The sequence below is a fragment of the Podarcis tiliguerta genome, assembly GCF_965153285.1.
Source record: "Podarcis tiliguerta genome assembly, chromosome: 3".
Taxonomy (NCBI): Eukaryota; Metazoa; Chordata; class Lepidosauria; order Squamata; family Lacertidae; genus Podarcis; species Podarcis tiliguerta.
In genome coordinates this window covers 18,690,640-18,708,980 of record NC_139536.1, presented here as the reverse complement: position 1 = coordinate 18,708,980, position 18,341 = coordinate 18,690,640, and the positions used below count along the sequence as shown (strand labels likewise).

The 18,341-nt window shown below is 43.2% G+C and overlaps 1 protein-coding gene across 1 annotated transcript in view; it reads right to left on the bottom strand.

Annotated features, from left to right (window-relative positions):
* Positions 1–1,019: 1,019 nt before the first annotated feature.
* Positions 1,020–18,341, bottom strand: part of LOC310674094 (cullin-9-like) — a 54,707-nt gene continuing 37,385 nt past the window's right edge. Inside the window, exons 27-41 of the mRNA XM_083432895.1 lie at positions 18,085–18,230; positions 15,595–15,703; positions 14,149–14,345; positions 13,796–14,067; positions 11,949–12,312; positions 10,886–11,026; positions 8,417–8,581; positions 8,145–8,308; positions 7,394–7,487; positions 6,812–6,886; positions 6,332–6,442; positions 5,414–5,531; positions 4,248–4,381; positions 4,027–4,118; positions 1,020–2,524 (exon numbers count right to left, since the gene is read on the bottom strand). Of these exons, the coding sequence (XP_083289021.1) occupies positions 2,317–2,524; positions 4,027–4,118; positions 4,248–4,381; positions 5,414–5,531; positions 6,332–6,442; positions 6,812–6,886; positions 7,394–7,487; positions 8,145–8,308; positions 8,417–8,581; positions 10,886–11,026; positions 11,949–12,312; positions 13,796–14,067; positions 14,149–14,345; positions 15,595–15,703; positions 18,085–18,230 (2,390 nt within the window). The 3' untranslated portion in view covers positions 1,020–2,316. The remainder of the gene's footprint in view (positions 2,525–4,026; positions 4,119–4,247; positions 4,382–5,413; positions 5,532–6,331; positions 6,443–6,811; positions 6,887–7,393; positions 7,488–8,144; positions 8,309–8,416; positions 8,582–10,885; positions 11,027–11,948; positions 12,313–13,795; positions 14,068–14,148; positions 14,346–15,594; positions 15,704–18,084; positions 18,231–18,341) is intronic.

The window sequence follows — 18,341 nt, the reverse complement described above, 5'->3', positions numbered from 1 at the left end:
CCAGAAATAGTAACTCGGGTTAAGAGCTTTGCTTCAGGATGAGAACAGAAATCATGCTCTGGCGGCGCGGCAGCAGCAGGAGGCCCCATTAGCTAAAGTGGTGCTTCAGGTTAAGAAGTTTCAGGTTAAGAACGGACCTCCAGAACGAATTAAGTACTTTACCCGAGCTACCAATGTAGTAATAGTTTATGATGCACCAGCACCTCTTAACTTTATGTATATAGTGTATCTGGATCATCTTGTGATCTTGAGGCAATAAAACACTTTACACAGGAATGTGTGGGCAAGGAGTTTTCTTCACATTCAACTCTGGAAAGGCAGACAACTGGGAAAAGGAGAAGACTATGATGCTTTGCTGGACAATTCTACTAGTCACATTGGTATAGGTGTGATTTCAAAACACTATCAACTTCACATTTTGACACTCATCCCTCTCCAGCCCAGTATTTATTGGTATTCCTTTATATTCAGCACCCTATACATACAACTTTTCTGATTTATTTTGAAAGCTTGTTTCTCCCATCATTTATACTTTAAATCCACGTAGAGCTAAATTTCATGGAGGCAGATATTTGTAACCCTGCAGTGCTTCGCTGTGGATAGGCGCTTAGGAACTGAACATTAGTACACCAATCATAGAGACAGGGGAATAGATAGGGTGATGAGTGAGGCTGGTGGCAAGGTTAATTAATTCTGGAACTATGGGGCATGGAAAAGCAAGAAACACTGCATTAAAAAACCCCAAAACCTTGTTATTAAAAAGCCCGCTCATGTGACTGAGACTACTGCACAAATGTTATGCATAGCTTTTGTAGCTTACATGACTGTGACTAATTGACAAATGTTTGGAGTTTTAATTTTTTTAAAAATAAAAAACACCCTTGATGTTACCAATGAGACATAGGGATTCTCCTGCAGCAGCACTGCATTTCTGCTAACCTCTATTTTAGCCATAAGCAACAGGAATTGGGAAAGTGTGGGAAGGAGGATAGAGAACCACACTAAAAAGATAGTAATAAAAGAAAAAAAAACTGTTTATTACATAAACAGGTGGTGTATAATCTTGTTGTTTCAGGATTCTTTTTGATTTTCAAGAAAAGATAAAGCATAATAATCTGAACAATTTCAGCTTCTTCATATATATATATATATGTGTATATATATATATTTATTATATATATATGAACCCTCTGAACCTCTACATCCTGCAGAATTCCTATCTGAAGGAGGAGAAGACGATTCCAATGACAAAGAAACAAAAAAAACAACAACCCCACAGAAAACTGACCTCTCAACGAAAGAGGTACTCTCAAAACCATGTCCATTCAAGAGTGCTGGCAACCCACAGAACTACCTGTCAGACTCAGAGCAGGGCACTTGAGCTCTATTTAAAAAAAAATTATTTAACTATTTCACCAGCTCTCATCTCCAGACACACCCAATGACCTAAATTACCTTCTCTCTAGTTAGAACGTTCCTCCCTGGTCACTCAATTCAGCAGAGAGCTTTTCGCTGCAAAGGAGTGAAAAACTCCGCCCCTAGTTTTTAGACATGTGCTAGAACAGAAATGAGAATCGCCTTGGCAGACAGAGGCCCTTAAAGAAATACTTTGTGCGTGCCTGGGTGGTGGGTGCACATTCCATGTCTTTACCCCACAGGGAACATCACTACTGAGAACCAAAAGCCACCGGGCTAAAAAGCTGGCACTCAAGGCTGTGTCACTACGATTCCTGGGCCATTCGCCATTGTCAGGCTAGATTATGAAATCAAGTAGGTTTTGCCAAGGCTGGATTCCTGGGTGATAGCAGCAAGAGTGGAAATAAGATATAGGAAATACAGGCAAGAGCGGTGTGTAACTTTTCACACGGACATAAATGGCATGTGGTGTGCCCTGAATCTCTCAAGGTTGAAGCCTGTAATGGGACGAGATAATGGCTGGACCTGTTGCTAGATTGGTACTTGGTTTCATTTCCCCAAGGAAGAGCATGGGAAAAAAGCTCACAGATGACAAAGAACACACCCTCCCCACCACCGCTTGTGCCAAGAGCTGATGAAGTTCCTATGTAACCAGGCACAGCAGCCCTGCAAGTTGTACCAAGAGAGTCACAACCAGCTGTCTCAGAGAGGAAAGCACCCTTTTGTTGTAAACTACCATACAAACTCCCGCCTGACTGAAATCTAGTTCTCCTTGCTGTCCTTGGACTATGACAGAAGCAGAGCAGAGAGTGCAGCCGGGACAAGGCTGTCTGAGTGACAGGCAATGTTTTACTCCAGGATTCTCTGGTGTGAATTTGGGGTGCCAGGAGGCCAACTCTACTAATAAGCGTCGTCAAAAAAGAAAGAATTCCTCTCCAGATTCTCCGATTCATCATCGTAAGAAATATTGTCATCATCAAGATCTTCGTCATCGTACTCCTCCTGCCACTCGGGGACGTATTCTTCATCTTCGTCATCGTCATCATCCTCTTCCTCTTTGCCACCATCATCTGTGTCGGCTGAATCGGATGCCTCGTCGAAAACAAGCCTAGGCGGAAACAAACCCTTGTAGTCAGTGCACCTTGCACATTTTGAGCCAACAACCACGAGAAACGCTGTAAACACAACAGAAGATTGGCTAAGACCTAACAGAACTCAACTACTGTTGGGAGTTTCAGGGAAACATGATTGGACTTCTGAACATCTGGCAATCCTGGGTTTGGACTGCTACCACCGTTCCAGTAATAACTGGATAAATTGTGTATTTATATCACTGTAATTGCTGCTTCTGCTTTGTTTTATCTGCACCTTGTATTCTTTGTTCACAATTGTATTTCTTGGTTTTAATTTACATTCTTGTACCCCACCCTGGTATCGTACTTTGAAGGCGCGTGGGTATTGTAATTTTTAAAAAATACATACAATATTACAACTGCTATTACCTCAGGGGATGGCACATTCAGAGCCTTAACTTGCTCACAAGAGCCCCTCGCCTGGTCCATCAGGCCACAGATTAAGAGTAGCCCAAATGACAACCTGTCTAGCTCACTGTGCAAAAAGAAAATTAAAGTGTGCAGGAAGAAAAGGGCGCTTCCAAGAGGGAGAGCAGCTCAGTGTCTGGGTTGCTTGATGGTGACATGTGTTAAATTGTTCAGTCTGCTGTATGCTCAGATTAGGCAGTAACTCTAGATATGTTGTACCTCACTAAGAATGCAAAACTCACATTTTGTCTAAAATGTATAACCTGTTATTAGAATGGGAAACAAAAGACGAGCTAGATAAGCTTCAGTGACACACTGGGCAATAAATACAGGACACAACATCGATTTTAACCTCTGGGAGAAACTATGGAAAAGTGACTTGAAATTGACAGCATGTGATTCTTTGAAAGAGAATTATTTGAAAATGATCCAAAGATGGTATCTAACTCAGAGTAGGCTTGCTAAGAATTACAAGACAGAATCAGATAAGTGCTGGAAGTGTAAAGAGGTGGAGGGAATGTTCTTTCATATGTGGTAGACATGTAAAAAGGTAAAAGAGTATTGGGAAATGATTTATAATGAACTGGGGGGGGGGGATGTTTAAAATTACTTTCCCCCCCAAACCAGAGTCCTTTCTGTTGGGGATAACTCAGACTAAAATCCCCAGGTGTCAGGAAAGGTTATTTATGTATGCAACAACTGCGGCCTGTGTTATGTTTGCCCCAAAAACGGAAAGTGAGGTCCCAACTAAAGAAGATGGACAACTTAAGTTGAAAATGCTGGAAGCATTAAGATGAATTCAACATAGTAAATAATTTTTGATGGATGTAATAGTGGAAAACCGATTGGAACAGTTACTGAAAAATATGCAGGGATGTAAGATATGCAAAATGAACCATGGAAGGAGAAGAAGGGAAGTCGTTGGATATGTTAAAGTATGTAAAATGTTTATCTGAAATTGTAAAACAATAAATTTAATAAAATTGAGAGTAAGAGAAAGAGGGAGGGAGAGAATGCAAAACCCACCATCTAGTCCTACTGCCCATGTCACCCCTGCAAGAAAACTCACTCTTTATAAGTAGGCGTGGCATTAGGCACATTGGATAACTTCATCTCCCTCTGTTCAGAGCCCTGTCGGGTTTGGAATCCCACACGGAAGTCCTGTCAGGATATAATGAAAGGTCAGAAAATGTCACTGGCAGCCCCTCCGAAACAAACGGCACCCCAGCATTTTCCATTCTGCTACACTGCTGGACAGAACACATTCCTGGTCAAGTTAATAGTTGTTACCTGTGTGGCATGCTGCAGAATTGCTAGGAGTCGTTCTTGGATCCTGCGCACCAGCTCTAGACCTGTATTAAAATGCTCGGCTTTGAGCAGCCGAATCGAAGAGGCAAGATCCTGGCACTGCAGCAACATCTCTTCTGAAATACAAGGATCAAAACAACGTGAGCCTTCAGGCTGCAGGCTGAGTAGTAGTAACCGAAAGGGTAGAGCTGACTCAGCTAATCATAGAATCATAGAGTTGGAAGAGACCACAAGGGCCATCGAGTCCAACCCCCTGCCAAGCAGGAAACACCATCAGAGCACTCCTGACATATGGTTGTCAAGCCTCTGCTTAAAAACCTCCAAAGAAGGAGACTCCATCCTACAAAGTTGCAGGCAGCTAGAGAAGTTTCATTCTGCCTCACTTGAAACAAATTTCAGATCAGAAGAGGAATGGGGAAAAGGTTGGTGGAGATTCCTTTTTGTTCCAGTTTTTCTGGTTTGGATACTGAGCACTTATCCATATGTGTACAGAAAGGCACTCAAACTGTGTGTTGTTGTTTTAACAGTATTCATCCACTCCTCTCATTTTGACTGTTATAGGGTAAAACTAGAGGGGGGTTTAGTGGGGAAAGGGGCTGATGAAGGAATGGAGCAGGAGTCACTATGCCTACAACCTAGCCCCACATCTAGACAAGTATATGACACACCTACTTGAATGCTGTGCACTGGAGCACAAGGCCACAGCTGGCACCTCTGAACACAGAGGAAAGGAGGAAGAGACACATATTGCTCTGGCCCCAAGCACTTCTTTTAACTACTTTTCATAGATACATTACTTAATTATTGCTTATCAGACTGGGGGGGGGTGTGTGGATTAAATAAAAGGGCAAAAGTCTGGGCAGGCCCAAGTGTCATGACAGAACTAACAGCGTGGACTCTGTGTTCTTGCAAGAGAATTATAGCTTTGATTTTATTTTTTTAAATTGCATAAGCTTTTAGTCATATTTAGAAGAATCATGGAGTGAAAGTCAGGCATCTGGATGAGAGCTACCCAGGTGGTTGCAATGAGGAAATGCTCTCTTGCCTTTCCTGATAATATAGCCTCTAATCTAGTATTCTTTGAACCTGTATTTAAAGTCTATAGCAGTCATCATCTTGCGAACACGGTCCCATTCACTTCTACTCACCCAAAAGGATTTGCAGAGCATTGGTGTGCAGCTCCAGGTTCTCTGATTGTTGCTCCATGATGTCAATCTTTTCAGTGTCCTGGTTATAGTAGCTGTACACACAGGAGTAAGCCAGCACCTGAGAGAGAGCACAATACACCACATTTACATACATATTACAGGCAGCTGGTTTTCTCCCCCCACTTTCCAGGCACAGCTTCCTATTAGAGCTACTTTTCCTGCTCTGTGCTATTTCTGGCATAGTTATGGCTAGAACGGAGCCTCCATTTCTGGGCACATGTCTAGAAAGCATAGGCAACTCAGAAGAGAAAACAATCTGGAGCTAGCAAGATCGTAAATCAAAGCAAGAACTAAACCTTTATCTGCACAAGGACCTTTGTTGAAAGCCAGGACAGACTCCAAGAGCCTCTGGGAGACATTTGAAATACACCTTCTGCACTGTAAGAATCAGTGCAGGTATAGTGTTAGCATATTAAATACTGCATGGCTTCAAGAAGAAAATATTTTGTCTCAAATGGATGCACGGACCAGGGCTTCACCATTTTTACTAGCCTTGCTGGTCAAGCCAAAAACTATAGTCACCAGATGCCACCAGAATTTCCCAAAGGAATAGAGGGGATAGCATGCAATGTTGGGCTTCCAGCACCTTTGGACAGCAGCCCTTATTTCCACCCACCACCCTGAATAATAAATCTTCTAAGACTTTGTTGCGCTCAGGCACTCGCCTCTCCTATCCCTCCAAAATACAGTCCTTCCATTGATATGAATGTTGTGGATCCACTTGTATTTTCTTAATGAGTTTAAACTGTATTGCAGAAAGAGGACGAAGGAACTGCAGCAGAAGAAAGTCAGAAAGAAGAGCGGCAGACATGCATCCATGTGTGTCCCTCCTCCTCTTTCTCAGATTAATGCACTTACTTTCCGCGCTTGTTCCAGCATTTTGCAGGTGTCAACGACAAACGTCAAGGACCGAATCTGTGGCACATCACTGACAGTGGAAACCCTATTTCGCAAGTTCATGGCAAATTCCTGCAATGAAAAGGAAGAGTCTCGGCAATCCTGTCTATTCAGGAAGAACCCTTCTTATCTGCAGACATGAGACCTGTCTTCCTCTCAAGGCACTGATTTACAACCAAACTATTACAGCCACCAATCCTACTTCTTCACAGGAAGCAATCTTTTGGACTAGAGATGTTAGATTTGGCAAGCCGGCAAAGTGTTACTATTCCAGACAGGCAGACACAAATTCTGTGTGACAGAAGCCCAAGTGGTTTTCATGGCCAATTTCTACCACTAATACTAGAACCAGCTGCCTATGGATGGTAAAACTTGATGAAGAGCAGACACCGGGGCTGGATTATGTTCCTTGTCCCCGAAGGACAGGGGAGCGATCCTCACCCTTGCTTGATGATGGAAAGTACACCTCTCATTATAGTCTTGGAAACGCTTCTCCTGTCGCGCTGCTTTGCTCACCTGAGGGAGGGAAGCAGGAAATAAGTTACCTGGAGTTGTTATTATTTATTAAATTTCTAAATCACCCTTCATCAAGAGGATCACAGGGCTGTTTACAATATAACACAAATACACAACGTAGTAACAAAACAAGACCCCTCAACAGTTTAAAAGGCGATAGGCTGTTTGATTAGCCAAAGGCCTGGGAGGAATATTTCTGCCCGACACCTAAATATTTGTAATGAAGGCACCAGGTGAGCCTCCCTGGTGGGAGCATTCCACAAACGGGAAGCCACCAAAGAAAAGTCCCATTCTCGTGTTGCCGCCCTCCGGACCTCTTGTGGAGGAGGCACACAATGAAGGGCCTCACATGATGATCATAGGGTCTGGGTTGGTTTGAAAGGAGACAAGGCGGTTCTTAATGTTGGATTTTAAATTGTTGTAACCTTAGGGTTAAGGGCAAGTGATGAATTTAAACAAATAAATAACGCCACACCAGACACAAAGTATGCCCTGTACTAAACTCACCATAGCGGAACAATTGTAATAGTCCTTGTGGGTTGGTTTCCAAGGCTTCAGGCAGCGCCAGCAAAATCCATGGTTACATTTGGCACAAGTCATACTGCGTAGAACAGAAATAATTCCCGTTAGTTCAAGCATAAGGTGTGGCCAGAAAATTAATTCCTGATGGCCAGATCAGGCCTTCTTCTTGGCCTGCCTTCTCTTCCTTGGCTGCGCTGGAATCGCTGTGCGGGGGTAAGTAAGCATGGCTGTGAATTCTGGAAGACCTACTCCCAGCCTTGCAGACCTGTTCCACATGGCCTGGGAGGGCAGGGCCATGACTGACTCCAGCTACAAAAGTTGAGGCTGCTAAACAGACTCTTGGGCTGGGTTATTGTTTAGGGCATTTTGTTGTGTGTGGGGTTGCTACTGTTACTGATATTAAAATTCTGTATCTTTATTTCATTTATACCTTCCCCATACAATTTACGTGGAAATTGTTCTGTTTGGTTGTGTATTTTTTGATCTTTTATTTATTCTTTGTGACTATTTTTGTTCTCGCAATTATGTGGGGGCTTTTTTCATGTTAAAACCACGCTCAAGGCAGCTTACAGCTATGGAAAGGTAGCATACAAATAAAAGCATGCATGTTATGTACAACGAAGGCGGCATCAGACAAGAAGCCAAAGAAAGTTTGGGGGCACCTCTCATGCAATCCAAGTTTGTATCATCCTTCTGCCCTCTAACTAAATAAGCTAATAAACAAAAAGGCACTCACTGCAGACAGCCCTCATTTTTCTCTATTTGAGCTTGGCAGCTTGGGCAGCGCTTGGAGATGAGTTTGGCCAGGTGCTTGCTTTGGGCTTCCACGGTCATCCCTTCATAAAAACCACCGTCATCCATCCACTGGGACATATGGCTGCAGCTGGCAGGATAGTGAGCCTGCAAGGAATTACAGAGCCCGGGCTGACTTGGGAGGGCAAAAAACCCAGGATAAAAGTCCTGTGAGGGAGACAGGTGCACTTCCTCCATGGTTCATCTCAGCCTTACCTCTGGGAAATTGCAGTTGAAGCAGGAGATCCAAGAGCACTTTGAGCAGGCTTCTCCACAGCCAAGACCTTCCTTGCAGAGGATCTGATCGCAACCTTGGGGGTTGGTGCACCAGGTCAGGTTCGAGCAGCATTCAACATAACCCCTCAGGAGCGCTTTCTCATACTGCAGAAAATAAACACACAAGTGGCAGTTCTGGAGATCTTGTGCAATTATCAGTTAAAAGACTATTAGGTCCAGTCATGGACGACTCTGGGGTTGCGGCGCTTTATTGGCTGAGGGAGCTGGCGTACAGCTTCCGGGTCATGTGGCCAGCATGGCTAAGCCACTTCTGGCGAAACCAGAGCAGCACACAGAAATGCCGTTTACCTTCCCGCCGGAGTGGTACCTATTTATCTACTTGCACTTTGATGGGCTTTTGAACTGCTAGGTTGGCAGGAGCAGGGACCGAGCAACAGGAGCTCACCCTGTCGAAGGGATTCAAACCGCCAACTTTCTAATCAGCAAGTCCTAGGCTCTGTGGTTTAACCCACAGCGCCACGGTGATTAATCTCGTGCCAGATTTAAAGCAACTTTCTGGGACTATGAACTACTGACCAAAAAAATACAAAGTGATCTTCAACAATAGTTTTTCCTCAAGGATAAGGGATAATCGCCACCTTTAAAAAGAATGTGTTACCCAGGTTTCTCAGTTTAGTCATAACAGTCCAATTGCTACAGGAGGCATTAGTGTCATGGCAAAAGTATTAATTACTATTAGGCAGAAGAATAAGCCGCCCAGAATATCTACTATGGTCTTACGGAAAGGCTAACTCTTCTGATTTTTGCAATGCACTATTATGCTTCTCAGCTAAACACTGTAGGAAGCTTGGTCGTCTTCTGAAGAAGATAAACTTTGGTTAAAAACTGAGTAGAAGGATTCTTGAAGTAATTGACATTATCCTAACGTGATCATAGGCTTCAACTCATTATTAAAGAGCAGGAAGGTGTCACTCTTAGGATTTCTTGAACTGTATCTCCAGTTTCAACTAAAATATTCTATATCCCAAAGGACAGATGAGGTGAAGACCACCAAAGAACACTATTTTTTTACTTCCTTCAGAAAATAGCTTCTGTCTAACATAATTCCAAGGTTTTAGTTTGAGATGTGTATTGGCCAATAAATGCTGAAGATGCAAGATGTTCTATCAACCTGACTTAATCAGGTATATGAGTACAAAAACATAAATGTGATCTACTTGACATATCATAGACAGAATTGTGTGTATTCTAAAACTCCACAATCACATAACGCAAGTCCAAAAATAGATACTGGACTGGGTATGCTGAAAATCTCAGCTTTAGTGTTTTTTTCAAAATGTTTCAAGCACTTAAAGGGCTTGAGAGTGTGGAGGGCTCCTCAATGCCTTGTGACCTAGCAGAACTGAAAAAAGGAAGTGTGCTCAGCACAATTTCCAGTGATCAGGAGGTGGGGGTTCCCTCCAGATGAGCACAATCAGAATAGTACAGTACAAGCAAATATGGCAATCTGCATAATTTGTTTTTTAAAAAATCAGATTCAAGTATTCTTAGAGCACACACACAAAATTAATGATGCAGAAGTCGGATGCAATCCTATTAATGAACCTGAAGGAAGTGAAACACAACTTATCCCAGTTCCCTATTAAAGTGGAACCAGGCATTCCCTAAGTCAGTCCATGAGTCCTGTACAGTAGAACCTCGAGTTGCGGACGTAATCTGTTCCGGAGGCACGTCCGCAACTTTAAGCATTTGCATTCAGAAGTGTTTCGTCTGCACACGTGCATAGCACGATTTAGCGCTTCTGCGCATGTGTGAGCAGCGAACCCAGAAATAACCCATTCCAGCACTTCCAGGTTGCCGCGGGATGCAACTTGAAAAGACGTGACCTGAAGCGGACGCAACATGAGGTATGACTGTACACAGGATCTAACAAACAGGTGCCTGCAGGGCAGACAGCTCAAAACGTCTCAAGCAAATGAGATACAGTGGTACCTTGGGTTACATACGCTTCAGGTTACATACGCTTCAGTTTACAGACTCCACTAACCCAGAAATAGTACCTCGGGATAAGAACTTTGCTTCAGGATGAGAACAGAAATTGTGCTCTGGCGGCGCGGCGGCAGCAGGAGGCCCGATAGGCTAAAGTGGTGCTTCAGGTTAAGAACAGTTTCAGGTTAAGAACGGACCTCTGGAACGAATTAAGTACTTAACCTGAGGTACCACTGTATTCTACAAGATGGACAACAGAGAAATCTTAGCAAGCAATGTGCTGAATAATGGGAGAGTTAGCATACCTGGAATTAAATGCATTAACGGCTTGACCTATTACTCAGATCCCAGGCTATAGGACACAACAGGTGTTCTCTCATAAGGAAAAGATGAAGCTCTCACTTAGTGTGTAGAAGGTTTTGATAGACTGAGTTTGTGCGTCAGAACCCCTGTGCCTACCTTGGCAATGACCTCCTTGGAGGAAATAATAGAGCGGATAAAGGCAGTAGTCGGCTGCGCAGGGCAGTCAGTGATGGGACATGTACAATTCAGAATCAGGTTCTGTTCAATCCGAGTTGTCAAGTATTCATTCCAGCAGGACTAATTGAAGAAGAAAAAATGAGAGGGAAGAAAACATGGGATCTAGAGATCTGCAGTGTTAACAACACAGGCAGCAGTGCCCCAAGTCACTCACAAGGGGGAGTGTTTTGGAAATTTACACCACAACCAAAAGGAATACAGTGGTGCCTTGGTTCTCAAACGCCTTGGTTCTCAAACGCCGAAAACCCGGAATTAAGTGTTCCGGGGTTTCTGAATGTTTTTCGGAAGCCAAACATCCGATGCAGCTGTCGGCTATTTTTTCTGGGGCACCTGCACCAATCAGAAGCTGCGCCTTTGTTTTCGAACATTTCAGTAGTCAAACGGACTTCTGGAACGGATTAAGTTTGGTGCTTTAGTTTTTGCTATTTATTTTGTGTTTTTGTGGCTTTTTCAATTAATTTGTTTTTGTGACTGTGTGGAACACAGTTCAGCTACTGATTGATTGATTGATTGTGTGACTGCGGAAATGGATAAAAGCCCCCCATTCAAATAACGACTATCATCAGTGCAGGTAAGAAAATTTTTTTTTTTAATTTTTATCATCTACAATACTGTCTTATTTATTTTATAGTGCAGTACATTGATTATTGCTTTCATTCTATGGATCAATGGTCTCGTCAGATAGTAAAATTCATGTTAAATCGCTGTTTTAGGGGTTGTTTTTAAAAGCCTGGAGCGGATTAATCCGTTTTGCATTACTTTCTATGGGAAAGCGTGCCTTGGTTTTGGAACGCTTTGGTTTTGGAACGGACCTCCAGAACGGATTACGTTTGAGAACCAAGGTACCACTGTAATGGGACAAGGATGGGACACCCAATGTCAAAAAGCAACAATAATCTATCAGGGATCTGAATTAAGACAAGAATGGCAATAGTGAAAGCAGATACCTGCCGTCAGGACAGTAAGGGAAGCCGAACCTCACCTTGCAGCAGTAGTGCATGCAGCAGAGAACAGGTGGGTTGTCATCTTGACTCAGCAGATTCACGCAGACTGGACAGTGAGTGACAGGGCTCGAGGGCTCCTGGGGGTTTCGCACTTGCATCCCTGAGGAGAACAGGAGCACCTCTGGATCCTCCGTGTAGCGCTGAATCAGAACATCCACGTTCCATTTACAGTGTATAAGCAGGTGCTGGGCTACATCTGCCGTCACGCTCAGGGTATCTGAGACCCTCTGCACCGTCTGGTTCATCAGCACTCCAACTTCGTCTTGGCTCATTGTGCGCCCCATGGGCAGCAGCACCGTCTCCATAAGAACCTGTTCTGTGCCGAGGCCAAAGGCATCCAACCTGAAGGCAAGAACGGCCTTATCACAACAAGTAGTACGACTCATGCAACACATTGGCGACTAATATACACACAATAATTACCAGAATAATTATACATTCTTTATCAATCTTCTGAGACAAATACAAAACCTTATGCAAAGCCACAGAGACTTGCGAACTACCCAACCTAAGAGGAACTTATTGTGTCTGATTTCAATAGATTTTTCAAATGCTTAACTCAGTCTTTTGTTTTCTTTATCTTTTTAGGTAAGTTCACGAAGAAACCAACAAACAACAAGTAGGCAGGCAGGCTCCTGCACCCCTGGTATGTGACATGTTAAAACAAAACGTCTGGAGAGAGGGAATTAACACCAACAAAGGAGGAATGGCAGATGAAAATGATGGGAATATGTCGAAACAGCAAATTTAACTAATGAAGTAAGAGATCAGGAAGATCCGAGTATTTAAGGAAGAGTGGGAAATGTTTGCAGAGTATGTGTAGGGAAGTTTTTAAGGTTTGATGTTTTATCGTGTTTTTAATATTCTGTTGGGAGCTGCCCAGAGTAGCTTGGGTAGCCCAGCCAGATGGGCAGGGTATAAATAATAAATTGTTATTATATTTTTCGGTGCTTTTTTCGGGGGGGCACAGGAGTACGCACCCCCCTAAACATTTTGTGAATCTTTGTACTTTTGTTCATTTACTATATTTATTTTCCCCAATATGAACTGTAAAATGGTGATTTTCTTGAGTCAAAATGAGAGTAACCCTAAACGTGTTTTTTTTTTAAGGAAAAAAGCACTGGTATTATTATGAAGAATAATGTTAAACAGGTTAAAACGTTAGCAGGGTTGGAGTAAATCCAACAATTTGAAGTATATAGAAATATGATGAGGAGGGAGGAGAACAAAACTTCTGGAGAAATCAGAATATGCAGTCATATAATGGGTAAATAGATAGAACCACGAAAGGATGGGGAAGGGAAGTCGAGGATCATGACTGTGTGAGTAAATTGAATGGAATATGGAAAATGGATTGGCTCCCAGTACGTTTCCGAGCACAATTCAAAGTGTTGGTGCTGACCTTTAAAGCCCTAAACAGCCTTGGTCCTGTGTACTGAAGGAGCGTCTCCACCCCCATTGTTCAGCCCAGACACTGAGGTCCAGCACCGAGGGCTTTCTGGCGGTTCCCTCATTGTGAGAAGTGAGGTTACAGGGAACCAGACAGAGGGCCTTCTTGGTAGTGGCGCCCGCCCTGTGGAACGCCCTCCTTTCAGATGTGAAGGAAATAAGCAGCTATCTTATCTTTAAAAGACATCTGAAGGCAGCCCTGTTTAGGGAAGTTTTTAATATTCAATGCTGTATTGTTTTTAACACTCAATTGGAAGCCGCCCAGAGTGGCTGGGGAAACTCAGCCAGATGGGTGGGGTATAAATAATAAATAACTATTATTATTATTATTACTGGAAAAGTATTAATTTAAAAACAAAACAAAAAAGCATGTTACCTGAAAGGCAATTTGTTGCCAGGGTCTGTCCCAGAAGAAGCCTTGGCCTTTTGGCAATCGGTGCTCTGGAAGATGAGCTGAGCTTGGCCCCGGTGAGGTGTGGTGGGCTCAGCACAGATGTACTCCAGCAGCTGCGGGTTCTCTTCCTGGCGCAGGATGTAGCCCTGGCTCAGCAAGTGCAGGATGCAGGACAGGACATCCGTGCTGCTGCAGCAGAAGCTCAAGAATTTCAGAGCTGAGCCAGACTCCCATTTCTGGCAGGCATCGATCACCTGGTAGAGGCAAGAGGAATGAGTCAGTCCCTGCGCTTCACCTACCAGTCGGACTGCGCTGCAAGTTCCTTCGTTCCATACCTTGAACACCAGGTTATCAATGTGTATCTCTTTCTCTTCTTTCAAGATCTGGATAAGGAGGCAGCAGATGATGTTCCTCTTCCTCTCCAGAGCGCTGCCCTCGTTCTCTTCCACATTCAAGTAGGTCTGCTTGGGCAACAGCCACAGGCGCTGGCCAGACATTTGACTCAGCGTCCCTTCGTTCAGCCTCAAGACATCTATATAATTATAATAATAATAATTTATTATTTATACCCCGCCTACCTGGCTGGGTTTCCCCAGCCACTCTGGGCGGCTTCCAACAAAATATTAAAGGTACAGTGGTACCTCGGGTTAAGTACTTAATTCGTTCCGGAGGTCCATTCTTAACCTGAAACTGTACTTAACCTGAAGCACCACTTTATCTAATGGGGCCTCCTGCTGCTGCCGCGCCGCCGGAGCATGATTTCTGTTCTCACCCTGAAGCAAAGTTCTTAACCCGAGGCACTATTTCTGGGCTAGTGGAGTCTGTAACCTGAAGCATTCAGTTCTCACCCTGAAGCAAAGTTCTTAACCCGAGGCACTATTTCTGGGCTAGCGGAGTCTGTAACCTGAAGCGTATGTAACCTGAAGCGTATGTAACCCGAGGTACCACTGTACAATCAAAGAATATGGGGCTTCAATTCACGGCACAGGTTTCCCCTCTTGCGATGCCAACCTGAAGAGCTCTCCTCATCTGCACCATCCCACATGGCAAACTTAAGTGCTGCATGGCAGGAGGCGAAAGTCAAAATCCCACCCACATTGCTAGGCTAGCTTCCCAAGGGAATCAAGGTCCTTTCCGCCCAGGGTGGATTTGATTTAAATCAAATCAATTTAAAGCATGACTTAAATCACAATTTAAATCTCTCTCTTTTTTTACAGAAAGACTCATTCTTGCTGGTATAATCTTAATATTTACAACCAGAGGAAGATTTCATTTTCGGAAGAATAATTTTCAGAGCAGTTTTTACAGTTATATCAAAAATTACTGATTTAGTTATACTATTAGAAATACACTGACAGATAATAATGAAATTATTGTGAGGTTTAGTAAGTTAACTGTTTATATTTGGACAACTTTTCTGCTGTACTTTATTGGAAGGAGAAAAATAATCATTTCCTTAATAACAATTTAAACAATTTATTTAACTAAAAAAATAACATTGTAACATATGTATCCATGTTTGTTAACTGATGTGGTTAAATGATTTAAAAAACAACACCACCTTAGACTGAGTTTTAGAACACATGAAAAACTTAAAACAAATCCTTATTTCCTGATGAATAGCCTTTGGACTACAATGTAACCTAAACAGAAAACTATCTTTAGAAATATTTTTCCTCCAAAGGCATTTTATTTTAAAAATCCAGTTTATATTAAAAAAAAATCCGATTTTTTAAATTTTTATCCACCCTGTTTCCTCCTCCTCTGAAGCCCATACTTACTCTGACTCTGGGTCAGAATCCCATTCTCGTTTGTTAGAGGTTTCAGCGCATGGTTCAGGAGGACGGGGGAAAGATCCGTGGCTTGTAACAGTGTGTCCACCGAAACCTCCTAGGAAAATTAAGGGGGGGGGGTTGGAAATGAAGGTGAGTACACAGAGGAAAAGGGAGACGCAAAGAAATACTGGGGCATCTAGACTTTCGGCCCCAGAGTTCTTGCAAGGAATACTGCAAATGCAATAAAAGAAAACCAACTTTTTAGGGTGGAACCCTTATGTCAGCTTCCAAGGCCCACATGCTAATGAAGGTGGGTCTAGAGGCAAAAGTAGGCAAAACAATGAGTGTACATTTTACCTTTGAACAGTAAGCTACTTTCTACACATTATACTTCTGGGAAATGATATACAGCGGTACCTTGGTTCTCAAACGCTTTCGTTCTGAAACTCTGAAAACCTTGAAGTGTTCCAGTTTACAAATGTTTTTCGGAAGCCGAACATGCAATGCAGCTGTCGGCTATTGTTTCTGAGGCACCTGAACCATCAGAAGCTGCGCCTTGGTTTCTGAACATTTCAGGAGTCAAACAGATTAAGTTTGGCGCTTTTGTTTTGCTATTTATTTTGGGTTTTTGTTTTTGAGGCTTTTTCGGTTAATTTTTTTTTGTGTGACTGTGTGGAACCCAGTTCAGCTACTGATTGATTGACTGTCTGACAGAGTAAATGGATAAAAGCCCCCCATCCAAACAACGACTATCATCAGTGCAGGTAAGAAAAAGAATTAATTTTAATTTTTATCATCTACATGTCTTATTTATTTTATAGTACAGTACACTGATTATTGCTTTCATTTTATGGATCAATGTTCTCATTAGATAGTAAAATTCATGTTAAATTGCTGTTTTAGGAGTTGTTTTTAAACGTCTGGAACGGATTAATTCATTTTGCATTACTTTCCATGGGAATGCGTGCCTTGGTTTTGGAACACTTTGGTTTTGGAATGGACTTCCAGAATAGATTAAGTTTGAGAACTAAGGTACCACTGTACAATGAACTGGGGGGAAATGTTGAAAATATAATTTCCTAAGAAACCAGAAGCTTTTCTTTTAGGTATTATAGGACCAGAGATCCCAAAGGATCAGACGAAACTATTTATGTACACGACCATGGCTGTGCGTACTCTGCTAGCCCAAAAATGGAAAGATGGTACAACCCCAACCAAAGAAGAGTGGCAGGCAAAATTGATGAACTATGCTGAGATGGCAAAACTTATGGGAAGAATTAGAAACCAGGAAGAGTAGGTCTTTAAATAAAGAATGGCGAAAGTTTGTAACTTATTTGGAAAGCTATTGTAAACAATTAGATACATTGGTAGGATTGACAGAAAACTTGTAGTAAAAATTTGAACTATGGATTGACAAAGGATTTATAAAAATGGAGTAATGAAAGAAATGCGGAGAGGAAAATTATTACATTAAGAACTACAACGGGGGTGGGGAGTCAGAAGGGATTATATGCTTATACATTTAATTCATTTGTTTATGTAAAGTAGAAAATGCAAAAATGAAACTTATATGTAAAAGAAGAAGAATGGATTCCAGCCACACACAAAAACATTTGGGACCACTGAGGGGTGTGTGGCCTCAGGAAACGTTCTGAGGACTAGACAGCTGTATTTGGGCCCCGGGTTTCAGGGTCCTGTGCCTTAGGCCATCATGCTGGACTGTTTGTGGAGCTCCCAGGGAAGAAGAAGAAGAGCTCACAAGCAAAGAGATGCCCAGTACAATGAAGGAAGACTCAGCCCAGGTTGCACCATGATTGCAGCACCATTGCAAAGCATGGAGTGATGTTCCCAAGCCCCAAACTGCACTCTGGGGCGAAGGATTCTTGTCTGTCTCAGAATATGTAACCTTAAGCTCTCACCAATTCTGTAGTTCTTAATATTTTCACTGAATTCGGGCAACAACTGCCTGCAGCCGCTCAACAGGATCCAAAAGCCACCTACGGCCTCAATCAGATAAGCTATCTGGCTGAACACAGGCTGGTGAACACCCTCCACCTTGGTAGCTCAGTCGGTAGAAACACTTAATCTCAGGGTTGTGGGTTCGAGTCCCATGCTGGGCAAAAGATTCCTGCATTGCAGGGGTTGGACTAGATGACCCTTGAGGTTCTTCCAGCTCTACAATTCTATAATCTAGTGCCACTGATCTAATTCCACCCCAAACATCCAACATCCCCACTCTAAACATGCACAAAAGATCCTGGTTCTATGACAAAAGGCAGGCTAAATGGATCTGCAGAATAAGCTCCCAAAAGAGCACATCCAGCATTTGCTTAACAGGGGCTGGGTCCCAGCGACGATCCTTCGGATCTGCAAGGATCAGTTCCCATCCTGCAGGACTTTCAACTCTGCTGTGCAAAATTCAGAGGGTGACTGCTTCTAAGCCACAGAAGATGCCCAGCTGATGGCAAGCAAGTGGGGATGAAGGGAGTCTCAGACCTCGGTGGTGTTGAAGCAGAGGAGGATGTACATCTGCAGGGTGGAGACGTGGAGGAGGCAGCCCTGGTACTCCAGCTCTGCGTGGCCCAGCCACGTCCACTGCAAGCGCCGCGGCTTGGTGTGCTCCAGCCCAAAGCGGCTCTGGCCTGAGAAAGACAAGGGCAACGGTCAGGGAGAAAGACGGCGGCAAGACGGGCAACACTCTCTCTGCCTCTCTGCTCAAGGACAGGAGATCACAATACTGGGGCTGGAGAACC